This window comes from Symphalangus syndactylus, chromosome 18 (genome assembly GCF_028878055.3).
Source record: "Symphalangus syndactylus isolate Jambi chromosome 18, NHGRI_mSymSyn1-v2.1_pri, whole genome shotgun sequence".
NCBI lineage: Eukaryota > Metazoa > Chordata > Mammalia > Primates > Hylobatidae > Symphalangus > Symphalangus syndactylus.
Genome location: NC_072440.2, coordinates 60,950,904 through 60,971,083, shown reverse-complemented (window position 1 = coordinate 60,971,083; position 20,180 = coordinate 60,950,904). Strand labels below are relative to the sequence as shown.

At 44.4% G+C, this 20,180-nt stretch overlaps 1 protein-coding gene across 8 annotated transcripts in view; it reads left to right on the top strand.

The window, feature by feature from the left end:
* SEZ6L (seizure related 6 homolog like) overlaps positions 1 to 20,180 on the top strand; it is a 214,197-nt gene that overhangs the window by 118,918 nt on the left and 75,099 nt on the right. For all 8 annotated transcript variants that reach the window (XM_055251466.2, XM_055251467.2, XM_055251464.2 and 5 more), the window contains exons 2-6: positions 3,197 to 3,937; positions 5,060 to 5,193; positions 7,587 to 7,779; positions 9,696 to 9,881; positions 16,719 to 16,884. In XM_055251466.2, the coding sequence (XP_055107441.2) occupies positions 3,197 to 3,937; positions 5,060 to 5,193; positions 7,587 to 7,779; positions 9,696 to 9,881; positions 16,719 to 16,884 (1,420 nt within the window). The remainder of the gene's footprint in view (positions 1 to 3,196; positions 3,938 to 5,059; positions 5,194 to 7,586; positions 7,780 to 9,695; positions 9,882 to 16,718; positions 16,885 to 20,180) is intronic.

Below are 20,180 nucleotides of genomic sequence, written 5' to 3'. Positions count from 1 at the left end.
TCCACGGTCTACAAAGATGGTCAACATCAATCATTTTAGAAAAGCGACAGTGAGCATAAAAGCCATTGTTTGGGGGCAGATCCACATCTGGTCTAATCCAACAAGGTAGATAGAATCCCTCCATTATACAAAAGAGGCTGCTGAACCTCAGTAAGGTTCAAGGACTTGCCCAGACTCACTCAGCTCATAACTGTAACAGGCAGGATTCGAACCCTAACTCTGAAGCTTCACTACTCCCCACCTTGGACTAGGAAATCTGCCTGGTGCCTGAATGACCTTGACCTGCCCTCATGCCATCCACTCATGCTGCTCCCAGATACCCATTCCTGGCCCAGCATCACTGGCGGCCTGGAAGGAACACTGGCTGGTAATCAATGTTACACAACAGGAACATTTGTTGATGCCAGTTGCAAACTGTTGCAGTCTATATAGATTAAGCCACTGCCGCCAACTCCATGAAAGTAAATGAGCCTCTCAAACGACTGCTGAAATAAATTTAAATGACAGCACTGGAGGGCCTGGAGACTGTAGCTGAGCGAGTGTCTCTCTGCAGAAAATCGACAAGGACAGCTATCAGTCCGAGGGCTTTGTCCCCGTGATGTAATTCCTCTCTATCTAGACATCATCACGGGGATGTTCTGATTGCTCCAGTTTCCTGCCGAGGGGCTGTGATTGCAATGACAAGAGTAAAAACCATGATGGCAGCTGGCATTTGCTAAGCACTCACTACGGGTGAGGCGCTGTCCTAAGTGCTTTGCATACATCAACTCGCTGAATGATGGCAACCCCAGGAAATAGGAAATAATAGCCCCATTTGACAGCTGAGGGAACTGAGGCTTGGAGAGTGAAGTCATTAACCAGCAATTGGCAGAGCTGGGTCTTTAAAAGGCAAACAAAGCTAGTTTCCAGCACCATTCTGCCCAACAGCTGCCTGGGCCAGCCCTTCTTTAAAATGACTAAATGGTTTTATCTTCAAGACAAAAATAAATCGCAAGGATGGGGACCGAGGTGGGTGGACCCCTTGATCCCAGGAGTTTGCAACCAGCCATAGTGAGATCTGTCTCAAGAAAAAAACAAAATGAATTACAAGAAGTTAGCAAGGTATACAAGGCCCTCCAGGGCCTGGCCCCTGCCTCCCTACCTTACCAGCTTTATCCCTCATGCCCTCCACTTGTGCTCCAAAACCCCTTGCAATTCTTTTGTGCCCACCTCTGCCCAGCCTCCAAGCCTCCGTGGGTCTTCACATGGGCTTCTGTTCTGAATCTGCCTCGTGATTCTGAATCCTAAAACATTTCTGTGTCTCCCACAAGGTCACTCTTATATTCTTTCAGTTTATAATGTACCTCCCCCAACCCTGCTTTTACACTGTTGGTGGGAATGTAAATTAATTCAACCATTGTGGAAGACGGTGCTGAGATTCTTCAAAGATCTAGAACCAGAAATAGCATTTGATCCAGCAATCCCATTACTGGGTCCCATTACATATATACCCAAAGGAATATAAATCATTCTATTACAAAGATACATGTATGCACATGTTCATTGCTGCACTATTCACAATAGCAAAGACATGGAATCAACCCAATGCCCATCAATGATAGACTGGATAAAGAAAATGTGGTACATGTACACCATGGAATACTATGCAGCCATAAAGACAAACAAAATCATGTCTTTTGCAGGCACATGGATGGAGCTGGAAGATATTATCCCTAGCAAACTAAGGCAGGAACAGAAAACCAAACACCAGGCCGGGCGCAGTGGCTCACGCTTGTAATCCCAGCACTTTGGGAGGCCGAGGCGGGCGGATCACGAGGTCAGGAGATCGAGACCACGGTGAAACCCCGTCTCTACTAAAAATACAAAAAATTAGCCGGGCATGGTGGCAGGAGCCTGTAGTCCCAGCTACTTGGAGAGCCTGAGGCAGGAGAATGGCGTGAACCCAGGAGGCGGAGCTTGCAGTGAGCCGAGATTGCGCCACTGCACTCCAGCCTGGGCGACAGAGCGAGACTCCGTGTCAAAAAAAAAAAAAAAAAAAAAAAAAAAAAAACCAAACACCACATGTTCTCACTTATAAGTGGGAGCTGAACAATGAGAACACATGGACACAGGGAGGGGAATAACACACACCGGAGCCTGTTGTGGGGTGGAGTTGGGGGAAGGAGAGCATTAGGAAAAATAGGTAATGCATGCTGGGCTTAATACCTAGGTGATGGGTTCATAGGTGCAGCAAACCACCATGGCACATGTTTACCTATGTAACAAACCAGCACATCCTGCACATATGCCCCAGAACTTAAAATTAAAATTTAAATTTAAAAAAACTCCGCTCCCCCATCCCCCAAGCCCAGCCAGAGCACACAGCTTAGAAAAGAGTGTGGCCTGGTGTCCATCCCCACTCATCCTCTTAGCTGCATGTCTTTGTACAGGGAACAATCTGCCCAGCTGTACATGGCAGGCCTGTCCTGCAGACAGGGTTAGGGGCCCGTCCTCTCTGTCCTCTTAGCACACAAGCTTTTCTCTTTCCAAGCATTCATCATATCAAATATGATTGTGTCTACTTTCCCATCCCCCTTCTCAGTACATATACAACCAGGCAGTGAGACCCCTGTGCTTTTTGTTTCTATACTCCTAATACTTAGCTCAGTGCTGGCATGATCAAGCACAAGTCTTCAGGAAAAAGAAGAAGGAAGGAAGGAAAGAAGGAAGGAAGGAAGGAAGGAAGGAAGGAAGGAAGGAAGGAAGGAAGGGAGGAAGGAAATGAAGGAGGAAGGAAGAAAGAAAAAAATGGAAGGCGAAAGGAAGGAGGGAGGGAGGACAGAAAGAAAGAGAGAGAAAGCAAGCAAGAAAGAAAGCAAGAAAAAAAGAAAGAGAAAAAAACAAAGAAAGAAAGAAAGAGAAAGAAAAAAGAAAAAGGAAGGAAGGAAGGAAGGAAGAAGGAAGGAGGAAGGAAAGAAGGAAGGAAGGAGACAGAGGGAGGGTGGGAGGAACAGAAGGAAGAAAGAAGAGAAAGAGGGAGAGAGGGAAGGAGGAGAAAAAAGAAAGGAAGGGAGGGAGGGAGAAAGGAGAAGTTGGTTTAGAGGCCAGCCTGACGAGCCTTGGGCACCGCCCTTAGGAAGGCCACCCTCAGAGTCTGACAGCAGGTGAAGGTCCTAAATCTCCCCAAACTAACTGGTGTCTTTTCTCCTTTTCCAAGATGCTCTTCCCGAGGGAGATGCTAGCCCTTTGGGTCCTTACCTCCTGCCCTCAGGAGCCCTGGAGAGAGGCAGTCCTGGCAAAGAGCACCCCGAAGACAGAGTGGTAACAGCGCCCACCAGTTCCTCCCAGTCGGCGGAAGTGCTGGGCGAGATGGAGCTGGATGGGACTGCACCCTCGGCACATCACGACACCCCTGCCCTGTCACCGCTGCTTCCAGAGGAGGCCCGCCCCAAGCACACCTTGCCCCCCAAGAAGAAACTGCCTTCGCTCAAGCAGGTGAACTTCGCCAGGAAGCAGCTGAGGCCCAAGGCCACCTCCGCAGCCACAGTCCAAAGGGCAGGGTCCCAGCCAACATCCCAGGGCCTAGATCTCCTCTCCTCCTCCACGGAGAAGCCTGGCCCACCGGGGGACCCGGACCCTGTCGTGGCCTCCGAGGAGGCATCGGAAGTGCCCCTTTGGCTGGACCGAAAGGAGAGTGCGGTCCCCACAACGCCCGCACCCCTGCAAATCTCCCCCTTCACTTCGCAGCCCTATGTGGCCCACACGCTCCCCCAGAGGCCAGAACCTGGGGAGCCTGGGCCTGACATGGCCCAGGAGGCCCCACAAGAGGACACCAGCCCCATGGCCCTGATGGACAAAGGTGAGAATGAGCTGACAGGGTCAGCCTCAGAGGAAAGCCAGGAGACCACTACCTCCACCATTATCACCACCACGGTCATCACCACCGAGCAGGCACCAGGTATGCGGCCCCCAACTCCTGAAGCCCCTCCTGAAACAGCCATGAGGCACTCACTATGCTCGGGGCATGTGGGTAGAGGAATCTCAAGAAGCCCCGGCCCCACCATCAGTTACCGTCCATCGAGCACTGACTATGAGCTTTGCCCTGTGGCTCAGAATTAATAGCCTCATTTCATTTGTTTGTTGTTTTGGGGGTTTGTTTTAGCAACAGGATCTTGATCTTTTGCCCACGCTGGAGTGCCATGGCAGGATCATAGCTCACTTCAACCTCAAACTCCTGTGCTCAAGTGATCCTCTTGCCTCAGCCTCTTGAGTAGCTGGGACTACAAGCATGCACTATGATGTCCAGCTAATTTTTTTTGGTTTTTGTAGAAAGGGGATCTTGCTTATTGTCCAGGCTGGGGAACTCCTGGGCTCAAGCAATCCTCCCACCTCAGCCTCCCAAAGCACTGGGATTACAGGCATGAGCAAGGACACTCAGACAACTGAAACCCTGAGACCCCCAAGCAACTTGCCAAAGGTCACACAGCTAATGAGCAAGATTCAAAATCTTTTCATCTTGGAACGGAATTCTTCATTTAACCTGCTTCAAAGCCACTAGCCTTTTCAAAGCACATTTGCTTTTAGCATTACATGTATTTTCTAGACTTGATAAAATGCTCTTCTGTGTTCCAGTCTTCTCTACCATCTTTAAAATGGGAGAAGGACCCCCAATTGTCAAGCATACATGGATTTTGGACAAGTGCAATGTGGCCACCCTTCAAAGCATGTGAGCTCTGGGTCCAAATCCTGCTTGCTGTTTGAGCTCGGCCCCTCTCTGAGCTTTTGTTTACTTCCCTCTAAAATGGGGATGAAATATTATCAGTCCCTATGAGAATGAGTGGGGTCACACCTGTTGACTGGCTAAAATGGTGCCTAGCAGGATATAGTAAGTGATCATTCTGTGTCAATTATTGCTATTTTTATTATCATGTCAATTCTGGAGCTGAAGAATTAACAGCAGAAGGACAGATGGGAACAGCAAAATGCAGGTTCTGCTAGAGCCCCCATTCCACCCCACAGCCCATGGTTGAGCTTACATCCAAGTTGTCTTTGGTGTCCTAATTAAAGTCCTTCCTTCCAGCTCTCTGCAGTGTGAGCTTCTCCAATCCTGAGGGGTACATTGACTCCAGCGACTACCCATTGCTGCCCCTCAACAACTTTCTGGAGTGCACATACAACGTGACAGTCTACACTGGCTATGGGGTGGAGCTCCAGGTAACCCCAGGAGAGTACCTCGCAGAGGCTGCCTCTTCTAGCAGGAAGTCTCAGGAGGATTGTCTGAGTCAGGCTTACTGTTATGCTAACCAGTTTGGTTCTGTCTTTGCTCAACCAGGCCAACTTAAGCTGGGTTTTGGTGAATGAGTAGGAGTTCTTAACTCAATGCCTCGCTAAAATAGCTTGGGGGGATAGAGGGAACAGGCTGACCAATTCTGAGGCATTTCCCAGAAGGAAAATCCCTTGATACTCTGCTTATCTCACACACACACATACACAAACGCATGCACGTGCATAAACACACACACACACACTCACACACACACACACACGGAAGCTCCACCTGCTTCATCTGATTCTTACTTGCTTGCTTGTTCCTCTTTCTTTTTCTTTCTTGCTTGCTTGCTTGCTTCCTGCTTTCTTGCTTCTTTCTCTTTCTCTTTCTTTCTTTCTTTCTTGCTTGCTTACTTTCCTTCATTTTCTGGTTATTAGAACATTTTATTCTTAAACTTTTGCCCATACAGTAAGAAAGGAAAAGCAGGGTGGCATAATGCTCAGACATCTGGGTTTTAAGTCCTACCTCTTCCAGTTAAAACTGCGTGACTTTGAGCAAGGAACTTCACCTCTCTGAGCCTCAGTTTCCCCATCAATAAAATAGGAACAATGTTACTGCTTTGTAAAGTTTGGGGGAGCAGTAAATATGACAGTGCAGAGATCATTTGGCCACAGCCCAGCAGAGAGAGAGAGAGAGGAGAGAGAGAGAGAGATCATTTGGTCAGAGCCCAGCAGAAATCGTGACCATGCAGTGCATGTTATCAATTATCTTCAGTATGCTAATCACCCTGAATATGTTCCTTTTTCTCACGAGAAATAAAGAGCCGTCAAAAGTTTCTGAGCTGGGGCAGGTGTATGACATTACCTTAGGAAGGTTTTTTGTTTTCGTTTTTGTTTTGTTTTACTTGTATAAGAGAGACAAAAGGTAAGCCCCTCAGCAGGAGAACCTACAGTCTTTGCAATCCCCAGGGCTTTGCACAGTGTGTGGCACATTGTAGGTGCTTAATAATTGCTCATGGAATTAAAATAAACTGGAGAAAACCTGCAGTCCCGATGATTCTAGTGCTTAAGGACACTTTCCTCCATATCATAAAGAGTATTGGACCCACTATGTGTCCAATACTGTGTGGAGCCTTTTACCAGGCACAGTAGAGTTCATTCATTGAGCAATTAGTATGCACCAGGCAAAGCTGTTGACACAGGAGAATATGTCGATGTAAAAAACTGATGCAATGCCTGCCCTAAAAGAGAAATACATAAGATGCCATTTAATAGGGACTCTAATTGGTGTTTTAGAGGATGTTGTAGAATCACAGCAAAGGAACAGGCAAACTCCTTGGCAATCAGGGAAGGTCTCATAGAGGAGGGCAATTTTAATGGGGCTTTGGTGAATGAGTAGGAGTTCATCAAAGAGAAAAGAGGATAAGATATAGGGCCCGAAGGAAGAAGAGCTTGTGGGTAAGGCCTGCCCTGTTTAGAGGAGAGGCAGATAAACTAAAGTTCCAAGCCCTACTCATAAAAGCGTAAGTCTTCAAATTAGGCATTGAGACCTGACTAAACTCTCCCTTACACACACACACACACACATACCATTTGTTCAGCCTCCCTGCATACAACTAAAGTATCTCCCTTCTTTCTTCTCAAATCCCACAGGGTGTAAATGGCAAAGCAAGTGCCTGATTCTTTGAGGTAGGGGTTGATTGTCCTGCAGTTAGTTGTAGCCACCACTGGGGAGAACAAGAGAATGGGCCGGAGAGTGCCCTAGAAATGAGGCCCCCACCTCTCACTTACCAATTTATGCAGAAAATGGAAGAATATATGCAATCTTTTTTTAAATATTTTCTGAGCACCTAATACATGCCAGGTACTATTCCAGGCACTGGAAACATTGAACAGCATGGAGAAATCCTTACGCTTGCAGAGTATACATTCTGGTAGAATGCCTCTCCCAGCTCCCTGGAGACGGGATCTCAAGCACAAGCTGATCCAACTGCTGCCTCCACTCACCAGCTCCAGGATCATCTATCCCACCCTCTAGCATCCAGGGCCTCTGCCAAAGGCCCCTCTTACAGGACACAGCAATGGGGGCCTCACACTGCAAGTCCCTTGCAATGCCTCTGCTTTGCAGTTTGGTTTCACTCTATGCCCTCGGCTTTTGGGGAAATTAGGGGGACCTTGATATTCCCAGGGCTCCTGTGGGCTGGGCATGGGGCCCAGGGGTCCTGTTGACCAGGGGCTAGCAGTGCCTGGGCCACTTTTCATTGACATCTTTGCAACCTTAGAGGGTTCTATCTCAAACACAACTCAGAGTTCCTCTCTGTCTCCTTCTCTGTTCCCAGGTGAAGAGTGTGAACCTGTCCGATGGGGAACTGCTCTCCATCCGCGGGGTGGACGGCCCTACCCTGACCGTCTTGGCCAATCAGACACTCCTGGTGGAGGGGCAGGTAATCCGAAGCCCCACCAACACCATCTCCGTCTACTTCCGGACCTTCCAGGATGACGGCCTTGGGACCTTCCAGCTTCACTACCAGGGTAGGGTCAGGCCAAGGCTGATGAAACGTAGGTGTTTGCCTCAGTTTCCCTCTGGAGAAAAGGATTTTAAAATTTTTGTGCCAGGGACCTCTCTGACAGTTTGGTAAAACCTACAAACCCCTTCTCAGAATAATGTTTTTGAAAGTATAAAATAAAATATATACAATTTTAAAGAAAACATATTACTGAACTGCAGTTATCAAAATACTGCTATAATCTATGATGCCTTAATCTATGTACTTTTTATTAATTCATTAAACAATGTCTTCTAGTAGTTCTTATAATTGCTGGCATTTCAAAGTACTAAGGAGCATAAGAAATATGTTGAGATGTCCATTATGATATGAAAAATACCTGTGGTTTCTCTTGGTGTCAAAGTCACAGGTTCTACTACCATGTTTCAGTTTGTTGCCAGGAAAATAGCACAACTAAGGTAGAGGTTAATGAAAATAAGCAAGCAGCTTTCCTTCATTCAAGTTCACAGGCCCTGATTTCAATATATAGATCCCCTGTGTGTCCACAGACTCCTGATAAAGAGCCTTAACAGGGTACTTCTCTCTTTTCTTCTTTCTCTACTGTTTTTCCTTTTTGTCTGTTCCTGTCTTCTCTGTTTTGCTCTCTGTTCATTCCTCTCTTCTCTTACTTCCTTTCTCCTTCCTTCTCTTCTCCTCCCTCTTTTCTTGCTTGTTTTATTTCTTAATTTCCTCCTCTATTTCTCTTCCTTTCCACCCTCTATTTTCCCTCCCGTCTCTCTCTCCCCTTTCCTAGTTCCCCTTTGTCTTCCTCTTCCTCTTTTCTTCCCCTCTCCCTCCACCCCATTTCCTCCTGTGCAGCTCCCATGACCTCAGGTCTCCTTTGCCTCACCCAGGAACTTTCCCTTGGATACTTACCAACTGCTGAAATATCTGAATGGCAAGTGGATTTGTGAACCACGCAACCAGATATTGAGAGCCATCATGTTTTATATCAAATTGTCCAGACATTTGAAAACAACAACAACTCATTTTCAACTTTTCTCTCACCTGTTTCTGAAACAGGTGGATGACTGTATAGGGGAGTGTCCACTTCATCACAACTTTTCAATATGGATACTGCCCTTTGCTGTTGTTGTGAATTTAAAAGCAACAACACGAAAGAATTTGAATCATGAACTTGAATGTATTCCTTCTCATACGTACTGAGAATACAGATATTCTACGCTGCAGGAGAGGTCAGACCATGGTCTGGGGTGAAGAAGCTAGGATGAATTTGACATCCTCTTATGAAAACTGAGGAATTCAGTACCGCCCCATGCACCCTTTTACTACCCCCATCTACTGACTGTGAAGGAGGCTCTTTCTCTGTATTATCTCATTTAATCCCCCCCACCACCTATAAGGTGGAGGCACTGAGTCCTTGTCTCAAGGTGACATCGTTTTGTAAACTCACATTAGTTTTCCCTCTAAAGCTCAAGCTCTTGCCTCCCAGGCCAGTAGTTCTCGAGCTTTCATATCCTTGGGCACTTCCCAAAGACCTGGTTCAAGCATCTGCATTTTTAACAAGCACCCAAGATGTGCACGCAGGTGGGACTAAACTTCCTGGGTGGTCTTACCCCTCCCAGTCCCAGAGAGAAGGCCATTCTGTGTCCGCATAGATAGAGATAGGTTCAAAGGAGGTATGGAAACTCATTTTTCATCCCAAACCTGCTGTCTCTGGTTAGGCAGGGTGGCGATTTTTAAGCCCCAAGAAAGTGCTAACCTGGCAGCTTCAGCATGATATGATCAAAGAGAGTCACAAAAATACCATTCTCCAGAGCTCTGGAGTCCCCAGGGGCCTCATCTTCTCTCCCCAGCACAAATTGGCTCCCAGGATGTGGGTCAGGTTCTTGATCTCCCACTCCGAGTGATGACTGAGTCTGCCTCTGCATTTCTTCCCAGCCTTCATGCTGAGCTGCAACTTTCCCCGCCGGCCTGACTCTGGGGATGTCACGGTGATGGACCTGCACTCAGGTGGGGTGGCCCACTTCCACTGCCACCTGGGCTATGAGCTCCAGGGTGCTAAGATGCTGACGTGCATCAATGCCTCCAAGCCGCACTGGAGCAGCCAGGAACCCATCTGCTCAGGTACGCTCCAGCCTCAGCCGGACCAAACCTGATGGTCCAACTAAGAGGGGAAAGACCAACCTGTAGGACATCAAGAGTGACCTCAGGGAATGGCTTTCAGCCCAGGGGAAGAAACTGCTCCAAATATGGATGACTATTGCTATTTATTTTTTTATTGGAGCAAAATACGCATAATATGAAACTTACCATTGGAAACATTTTAGTATGTTCACACTATTGTGCAACCGTCACCATTATCTAGCTCCAAAACATCTTTAACACCCCAAATGGAAACACTGTACTGAAAGCAGTCACTCCTCATCCCTCCCTCCTCCCCACACTCCCTGGTAACCATCCGTCTGCATTCTGTCTCTGTGGATTTATCTATTGTGGATCTTTTATATAAATGGAATCATATAATATGTGACTTTTATGTCTGACTTCTTTCACTTAGCACTTAGCACTGTGTTTTCAAAGTTCATGCATGTTGTAGCATGTATCAGTACTTCATTTCTTTTTATGGCTGAATAATATTCCATTGTATGGATGTGCCACATTTTGTTGATCTGTTTATTCGCTAGTAGATATTTGAGTTGTTTCTACTTTTCAGCTATTATGAACAGTGCTGCTATGAACATTTGTACGCAAGTTTTTTTGTGTGGATATGTTTTCATTTCTCTTAGATATATACTCAAGAGTGGAATTGCTGGGTCATAGGGTCATTGTATGCATAACTTTTTGAGGAACCATCAAACGATTTTCCACAGCAGCTGCACCATTTTACTTTCCCCTCAGCAATGTGACGGTGCCAGTTTCTCCACATCCTTGCCCACACATGTTCTTTTGCATGTGGTTGTTTTTATTATAGCCATCCTTATGGGTATGAAGGTATCTCATGGTTTTAATTTCCATTTCCCTGATGATTAATGATGTCAAGCATCTTTTCATGTGTGTGTTGGCCATTTGTAGATCTTCTTTGGGGAGATGTCTAGTCAAGTCCTTTGCCCATTTTTTAAATTATACTTTAAGTTTTAGGGTACGTGTGCACAACGTGCAGGTTTGTTACATATGTATACATGTGCCATGTTGGTGTGCTGCACCCATTAATTCATCATTTAACATTAGGTATATCTCCTAATGCTATCCCTCCCCACTCTCCCCACTCTCCCCACCCCATAACAGGCCCCAGTGTGTGATGTTCCCCTTCCTGTGTCCATGTGTTCTCATTGTTCAATTCCCACCTATGAGTGAGAATATGCGGTGTTTGGTTTTTTGTCCTTGCAACAGTTTGCTGAGAATGATGGTTTCCATCTTCATCCATGTCCCTACAAAGGACATGAACTCATTGTTTTTTATGGCTGCGTAGTATTTCCATGGTGTATATGTGCCACATTTTCTTAATCCAGTTTGTCATTGTTGGACATTTGGGTTAGTTCCAAGTCTTTGCTATTGTGAATAGTGCCGCAATAAACATACGTGTGCATGTGTCTTTATAGCAGCATGATTTATAATCCTCTGGGTATATACCCAGTAATGGGATTGCTGGGTCAAATGGTATTTCTAGTTCTAGATCCCTGAGGAATCACCACACTGACTTCCACAGTGGTTGAACTAGTTTACAGTCCCAAAAACAGTGTAAAAGTGTTCCTATTTCCATTTTTCAATCGGGTTGTTTGTCTTTTTGTTGTTGAGTTGTAAGCAATCATTATATATTCTGATCACTAGACCCTTATCAGATAAGTGGTTTGCAAATATTTTCTCCCATTTGATGGGTTGTCTTTTCACTTATCGACAGTGTTATTTGATGCACAAAGCTGTTACATTTGGCAAAATTAAATATCTTTTTCTTGTCTTTCTTGTGCTTTGAGTGTAACTACTGCCATTTTTCAAGCCAAGCCAATATGTGTTGTGCACCATGCCAGGGGCTGCATTTAATCCTCACAGCAATCCCATAGGATGGGAGCCATTATCCCCATTTTACAGATGAGGCTCATGGAGGTGAAGTCACTTACTCAAAGCCTCCATGTAGAAATTGTTGAAGGTAGCCTGCTGACACAGTCTGATGCCCTCTAGTAAAAAGAAGTGGGCCTTCTGAGCCAGCAGACAGAATCTGAGACTTCGAGGACAGAAGGAATTTTAAGCACCTGTTGGGCGTTTTTTGTCATTCAGAGCCTTTCCTATCTAGGTACTCATTCAACAAACATCCATTGAGCATCCACTGTGTGGTAGGCATTGCGCCTGTTGCTAGAGCTATTGCAGGGACCCTGACCCAGTTCCTGCTCTCACAGAGTTTCTAGTCAAGGTGAGGCTGTAGTGTGTAATGAGTAAACAAGGATGCAGACATGCCGGTAACAGATTGTGTTAAGGACCAGGAAAGAAATTCACAGGGTGGAATGATGCAGAGTGAGGATGGAGAAGACACCAGTTATTGTGAGAGGCATTGCAAAGGAGAAAAGGTATACAGGAAGAAGATGTGATAGAGGACCTCACCTGGGAGGAGGACAGTGATGAGCGAAGGGTCAGGGAAGGATTACCTGATAACACTCCAAGATTTGGAAGTTGAGTAGGAAATAGACTGAGGGTGGAAAATAGGGGGAGAAGGGGGAAACATTCCAGGCAGAAGCACTAGCATATGCTAAGGTTCAGAGGTCAGAAGGAACTCGATGAGTTTGAGAAAGCAAATAAATAAATAAGATCAGTCTGACTAAACTGCAGAGAAAATATCAGGACAGAAGGCTGGGGCTGTGGTCAGAAACTGTATTGCTCAAGGTCATGAGAAGGCAGGTGGACTAGGCAGGAGATATCTGGAAAAATTTAAGCATAAGGGTGATCGTTCTGACTTCTATTTGGCAAAAATGATTGAGGATGGTCAGAGTGGATCCATGGAAATCAAGATGGACAGTATCTACTATTTCACTTGAACTCAGGGAGATAAGGTTACCACTTTCATAAGCAAAGAGAATGAGGCTTAGAGAGATGAAGTAACATACTTGAAGTGGCAGAACTTAGTCCAGAACCCTTGTTTCCTGAGCTCTTCCCCTTACAGCTTCCTTACTCAAAGTGTGGTCCTCAGACTAGCCAAATTATTAGAAATGCATAGTCTTGAGCCCCATGCAAAACCAAATGAATCAAAATTTTCACTTTAACATGCCCCTTGGGTGACTCATGTGCACATTACACCTGGAGAAGCGCTGGTCTGTAACGCACTATCCCTGCACCAGTGGGCACAGCCTTGGCCACCTTCAGCTATCAAGAGAGCAAAACCCTTTTAGAATTCTCAAAAGTCCTGATGGTGGTTGAGAGAGTATAGGTTGCCCTGCCACCTACTGTGTGCCAGGCTATGAGCCATGTGTGAAAAGAATATTGGAAATAATAAAACATAATTCCTGCCCTCCAGTTATTCATAGTCAAGTGGAACTCAAAAAGCAAATGAGAGCTAATGATAAATTCTGAGATTTAATTGCTACAGTATTGTTCCCCCAAGGCCCTTCAGAGTTTTTCTTTCTTTTTTTAAAACAAAGATAAAAATCCAAACCATAGGGCAGTTGGTCTCCACGCCTCTCTCACATTAATTTTTATCTATGTGTGAAATCAGGGAGGAATTAAACTTCAATTTGTGCTAAGAAAGATGGATGGGGAGCCACGGCTGGCAAATTGAAGCCAAACAGAGCCATCAGTACGCTTAATCAGGCAAAGAAGGGAAGCAGAGAAGCTGCAAACGATCAGCAGCTTGGGAGGACAGATGGCCAGAGCCCCCCACCAGGGACAGTGTCCTCCATCTCTCAGTTCCTGAGCCACAGGGCAATAGAGCTGGCTATGTTTTGAGTGCCCACTCTGTGCCAGGGATGGCACGAATCTCCCCATACCCATCATTTCATTGATTTCTGACTACTGTTCTATAAGGAGGGTGGACTTATCACCATTTTACAGTGGGTAAACACGTGACTTGTCTTAGATCCACAGCAGATAACCGGCAAGGTTTGAACCTAGGGCTGGCTTATTTCACAGAACAATCTCTCCTCTAGGACAGAAGGGCCGCCTGGAGAGAGAAATGAACCTAGCTTTCTGTCCGTGGTCCTAAAAGAAGTATGGAGCTTCTTGGCAATGTCTTTGCTGTAGGTCACAACACAGTCTGGAGCAGAGAGAAGAGTTATCCACCCTTCTCTGCTGCTGCAAGCCCCATTCAGTCATACTGTCATTCAACAAACACTTAATGGGTACCTGCTATGTATCAAGCTTTGAGCTGATATTAGAGATACAAAAAGGAAAAAATATTTATTCTTTCATTCAACAAACATTTTATAAAGCACTTACTATATGCCATGTACCTTTCTGGATTAGCAGGTTATCATAAATAAGACAGACAGTGGAGTAGTGACTTCAGTAAGAGATACTGGATTGAGGCAGCCTGAGCTTGAGTCTCAACTGCTCCACTTATTATGTGTATGTCCTTGAGGAAGTGGTGTAACACCTTTGAACTTCTTTTTTCCTCTTTTGCAAAATTAATGGTGGTTATTTAGTAAATATTTACTGAGCACATTCTACATACCAGGAGCTCTTCTGTTTGCTGGTAGTGTGACTGAAAGCAAACAAACAAAACGTAGTCCCAGCTTTTGTGGAATCTACAAACTCCTTAGCCATCTGTGAGATGGTTCCAAATAACCTGTCCCACTTTTGCTTCCTCTCCTATTTCTCTGAAAATGAAGGGGGAACCAAGCGTCCTGCACTTGAGAAGGAAATATTTTTCAAACTCCTTTGATCCTCCTAAAAGATAGAAATGGCTCCCAAGACTTGAAACCCTGGTCGTGGTGTAGGGCTTTACCCAATCATGGCCCTGGGCTATTCTTCACATCCCTTCCTCCTGGACTGACTGCCACGCTCTGTGAGAGGTGTCTGCTACCCACCAGCTCTCCTTAGAAAATTCAAAACTGGCTGGGTGCAGTGGCTGATGCCTGTAATCCTAGCATTTTGGGAGGCCAAGGCAGGTGGATCATGAGGTCAGGAGTTCGAGACCAGCCTGGCCAAGATGGTGAAACCCCATCTCTACTAAAAATACAAAAATTAGCCAGGCGCGGTGGCGGGCACCTGTAATGCCAGCTACTCAGGAGGCTGAGGCAGGAGAATCACTTGAACCTGGAGGCAGAGGTTGCAGTAAGCCGAGATCGTGCCATTGCACTGTAGCCTGGGTGACAGAGCAAGACTTTGTCTCAAAAAAAAAAGAAAGAAAGAAGAAAGAAGGAAAGAAAGAAAGAAAGAAGGAAAGAAAGAAAGAAGGAAAGAAAGAGAAAGAAAGAAGGAAAGAAAGAAAGAAAAGAAAGAAAGAAAGAAAAGAAAATTCAAAACTGCCCTCCTATATAGTACATGAGAAAACAATTTCCTAAGAACCAAATATCTCCTAAGAATTAGCGTAAGAATAAGAATACCCTCTTGCTTAAGAACTGGAAAGTGTTCTTTCCAGTGCACAAATCACTTTTTAATATTTTGCATTAGATTTTTATGATAATAGTAATAGATGATTCCGGTAAGAAATTTTTCAAGAAATAGTGAAGTGTAAGAAACAGGAACAAATCACTTTTATATTCATGGTCTCAATTGATCCTTGAAAATAGCTTATTAAAATAGGTATGGCACACTATTTTCTAACTTGTTTTTTTTTTCACTTAAAAAATAGTGAGCATCTTCCTATATGCTGAAGTATTCTTTGAGAACATGGTATTTAATTTCTGAATGGGTGGAGTGTATTTACGTTATGCATCACTTAACGATGGGGATGTGTTCTAGGAAATGCATCTTTAGATGATGTCATCATTGCATGAACATCATAGAGTGTATGTACACGAGCCTAGATGGTACAGCTTACTACACACCTAGGCTATATGGTAAAGCCTATTGCTTCTCCGCTACAAACCTGTACATCATGTTACTGTGCTGAACACATTGTAACACAATGGTATTTGTTTATCTAAACATAGAAAAGATACAATAAAAATATAATATTAAAATCTTATGGGACCACTGTCGTGTATACACTCTGTCCTAAATTGAAACACTGTTATGTGGCACATGATGTATTTCACTAAACATCTGTGAGTGGACATTAATCTTAGTTTTTTAAATTTTTCATTCCTAGAAACAAGATAGCCATGAATATCCTCATTCCTAGCTCTTGGTGCAAACCTCTAAATCTTTTCTTATTATAATTATCCAGAACCGCATTTGCCGGATCAAAGTGTTTGAGCATGTTTTCTAGGCTTTTCACTAAATTGCCCTCCTGAAAGGTCATAACAGTTTGCATTCTAACCAGTCATGATGAAAGTGGGCATTTCCCATCACCCTTACCATCTCCAGATTTTATTGCTGCTTTTTATCTTGGCCGATTAGGTGGATGAAAGTAGAATACAGTTTAGATTTGCATTTCATTTATTATTAGTGAGGCTGAATTTTTTAGTGCTTACTAAGTACTAGAAATATATTTCTTCTTTTGTGAACTGCCTGTTTATATCCTTCTTGATTGCCATTTTGTAGTTAAAAGTCAGGGCACAGCCAGCACCACAGAACTGACGTTAAATTGCAGTCATTCCCTACCATGAAATACACATGTTGATCGTTCCAATTGTAGGGTGAAATCTCCTGTCAAACAGGAGGAGTCCCTCCCAGGAGGACAAGTCCCTTCCAAGCTTTCTCTCCCTGCCCGGTTTCCCCCGGCTCCAGGTCTCCGATGTTTCATCCTAGGCAAGGGGCAGGGGTGGGGATCAGGGGAGAATGAAACACTCACTTCCTTCTCTCTCTCTCTGTCTCTCTCCTCTCTCTCTCCCTCTCTCCTCTCTCCCATTGCTCACCCACCCCTTTCTGGATCAGCTCCTTGTGGAGGGGCAGTGCACAATGCCACCATCGGCCGCGTCCTCTCCCCAAGTTACCCTGAAAACACCAATGGGAGCCAATTCTGCGTCTGGACGATTGAAGCTCCAGAGGGCCAGAAGCTGCACCTGCACTTTGAGAGGCTGTTGCTGCATGACAAGGACAGGTAAAGCTCTGAAGGTCCACACACAACCCCGTTTCTTCCCAGAATATTAGAACATGGCTTGAGGACTTGGAGTCTTGAAATGGCTGAAGCTTTGACCCGCGGAATTCAAGAAAAGAAGAGCTGGGGTGGATGGCAAAGATCTTAGAGACCATCAGCTTCAATCTCTTCCTTTTACAGATAAGGAAACCAGGGTATGCAGAAGGAAAGGGACCTGCCCCAGCTCACACAGCAGGCTAGGGGAAGAGGCAAAAAGGGAACTGCCCTATTCTTTCTCTTGCACACCCCTTTTTGCAGTTGAACAAAAAGAGAGTATGTATTGATCATCTGCTCAGTACCCAACCATATATTAAGCTCCATGGAGAACAGGAAAGAAGTAGAAAATATTAGTTTCTGGCATGATAGGAAATTGAGATGGAAAAACTAGACGTATGCACATGAAAGAATGAGGGAGAAGTTACCAGGCAATATCTAAGCAAGAGTGTGTCTGTAGACTCTTAATAATATGCATAGAATCCAGAATATGCATAGAATCCAGTAGTATAAAACTTTAATATTCTGCGTTCTTATTCTAGAATATTTGGGGATCTTATTCTAGAGACTATGGAGTCTTATCTAGAATGTTCTGAAATATTCTGGGATCTTATTCTGGGATATTCTGGTGTCTTATTCTAGAATATTATGGGGTCTTGTTCTAGAATATTGTGGATTATTCTGCAATCTTATTCTAAGATAGTCTAGAAAACTAGGACTTTAGCTGCTTTGACTTGCTATCTTGAGTTGGGTTTCCTTGGAATCAGACATGGTGATAAAGATGTGAGAGGAAGTAGTTTACTGGGGAGCTGATCCTAGTAAGCACTAGGAGGCGCATGGGAAAGTGAGATTGTGAATACCAGCTGCATTAATAAGCAGGTGGCTGTTGGGAGAACCGGGATTCTGTCCACTGGAGACCTCTGGGCAACTGTGTTGAGCATACCTCAGAGTGGTCTTGTTGGAAGGGTGAGGGAGCTGGGGTATTTATGCACCAGCTCCCATTCATCACTGGATGAGAGATGCGACGAGGAGCACTGACTATCCGCAACATCAGCTGCCACCCTTTGAGCTGGTTGAGTTGACTGATTCTCAGAGACTTGTGGTCAGAAGCCAGCAGAAAATGTGGGAGCAGTTGACTGCGGAGGGGTAGGAGAGGGTAAGGCACTGGCAGTGTTTACTGCACTTCCAGAATGCCCCCACCTTAGAATTTTGGAGTCCAAGAAACTTTGATCTAAGAATTCTAATGTTTTGGCTTCTTTGATGGATCAAACCTAGACTATGAGGTCTTTAGGTTGGAAAGACTTTTAAAAAAAAAAAAAAAAGACAACTGAATAATTTTCCCATACCTCTTGAGTCCACTTCCCTCTAGGCAGTTCAGCTTTATCCAGAACAACTCTATATCAATAAATTGCTGCTTTAAAGAGTAAGGTATCAAACAGGGGCTCCCGAACATGGCTTTTCAGCAGCACCAGAATAATAACCTGGGGAATTCTTTAAAAATCAGATTCCCTATCCTTTCTTCTGGAGACTCTGAAAATCCAGGCATGGGAACCCTTGGTGAAGGACCATTTCCAAATCTTAAACCTCAGATCTGCCTCTTCTGAGGGGTGCTTGAGATGAGCCAAGCTTAAGTTTATACTAGACAACAAGAATTAGCAGAGACAAAAGAACGCATCAAAATGAGTATTTTCTTATTTTCTGCAAGTTGTTTAAATCCTGACAAATGGGCCCCCCACTGGCACTGGTCACTAGTAGTTTCTCTGGGGTCCTGCAAAGATCTGCATGAGCTGACACTTCCCAGGAAAAAAAACAACTTTCAAGTGTATCAGTAGGAAGAGAAGTCTGTAGAGTTCTTCAAGGTTAAAGGTCAACACACACACAAAAATGATGAAGACACTACTCTCTGGGCTAAGAAGAAAAGAGAAATCAATTATGTCTGTCCCATGTACTTTATTGAGGGAGAAATGGCTAAAATACCACAATATGTCAGTTGCAAGAACTCAGAGCTAGATAAGACTCTATGTAAGAAATGGGACTTTGACCTGAAGTCAAAATGGAAGGAGATTGGACAATGGATCCAAAAATACAGAGGGAGGAGTATTCCGAGCATGGGGAATTGGGGGATGAGCACAAAGATGTAGGGGAAAGAATTAGCAAATTTTTTGGGGGGCTGCAGCAGAAGCTCTCATGAGAACAGGAGGAAAGAGATCTGGGAAGCTAGATTGGGGTTATATCCTGAAGGACTTTGAATGCCAGGCTACTTTTATAGGCAATAGAGAGCCATGAAGTCTTTTTAGTAGAGGAGGGACATGAATAAAGATTTAAGATGATTTTCCTCAAAATGAACCTTTTCTAAACTCCAGTCTCATAATATGCCCCCCAAAAAGTGAGTTCTCTGGTCAAACATGTTTGGGAGACACTGCGCCCACCCTATCCTTGCCTTGAAAGGTCGTAATATGCACTAGCTAACAAAGGCACTGATAAGTCCTGCAGGGGAAAAAAGTTTGATTTTTATTTAATTCAGCATTTTGCAAATCCATTTGACTATAGACTATGTAAGAATTTGAGAGAAAATATATTACTATTGCAGGCATTCTAGAAAATATGGTTAGAAAATTGCTGGTTTTAAAAGATTAATAGACTACAGAGATTTTGAGATCTTGAAGCTTTCCTCCAGAGCAACCCTCTTTGCCAAAGGCTTCTGTTCTTTGAAAGAGGTGTCCCAACACACAGCCCCTAAGATATAACAGAGTCATCAGGAATCAGAAGACTATGTAGATGCCCCTTCCCACTCCTGGAATGCCCCCCGGACTCCAACACAGCCCCCATCCTTGCCTCAGCCATACTGGACACATGACAAAACAAACAAACTGTGACTCCAACATTTATACATCTTAGTGACATTAGAAATTCATCTGGGCAGCATAAAATACACTATTTTTATGAGTCAGTAAAAACCTCAAAGGCTTAAAAATGTGTGTTTATGACTTCATAAAAGAAGCTTATCTAATTTGTATACTGTTTTCTTCACCACTTTTGCATAATTTCTTTAAAAAACCAAGGCTAGCAAGGAGTCAACTTCAAATAGCTTTAATAACAATAAAAATAAATACCCAACATTTTGTTTAACACATTTTATTTTTCAGGGCACTTTTTATTTTGCAATATTCTCAAAGCCCACCTGTAAGATGGGTCAGAACGACATTATGGTCGGGTCTCTCCTTTCCCAGTTGAGGACACTGAGGCTGAAAGGTGTTTTAGGACTT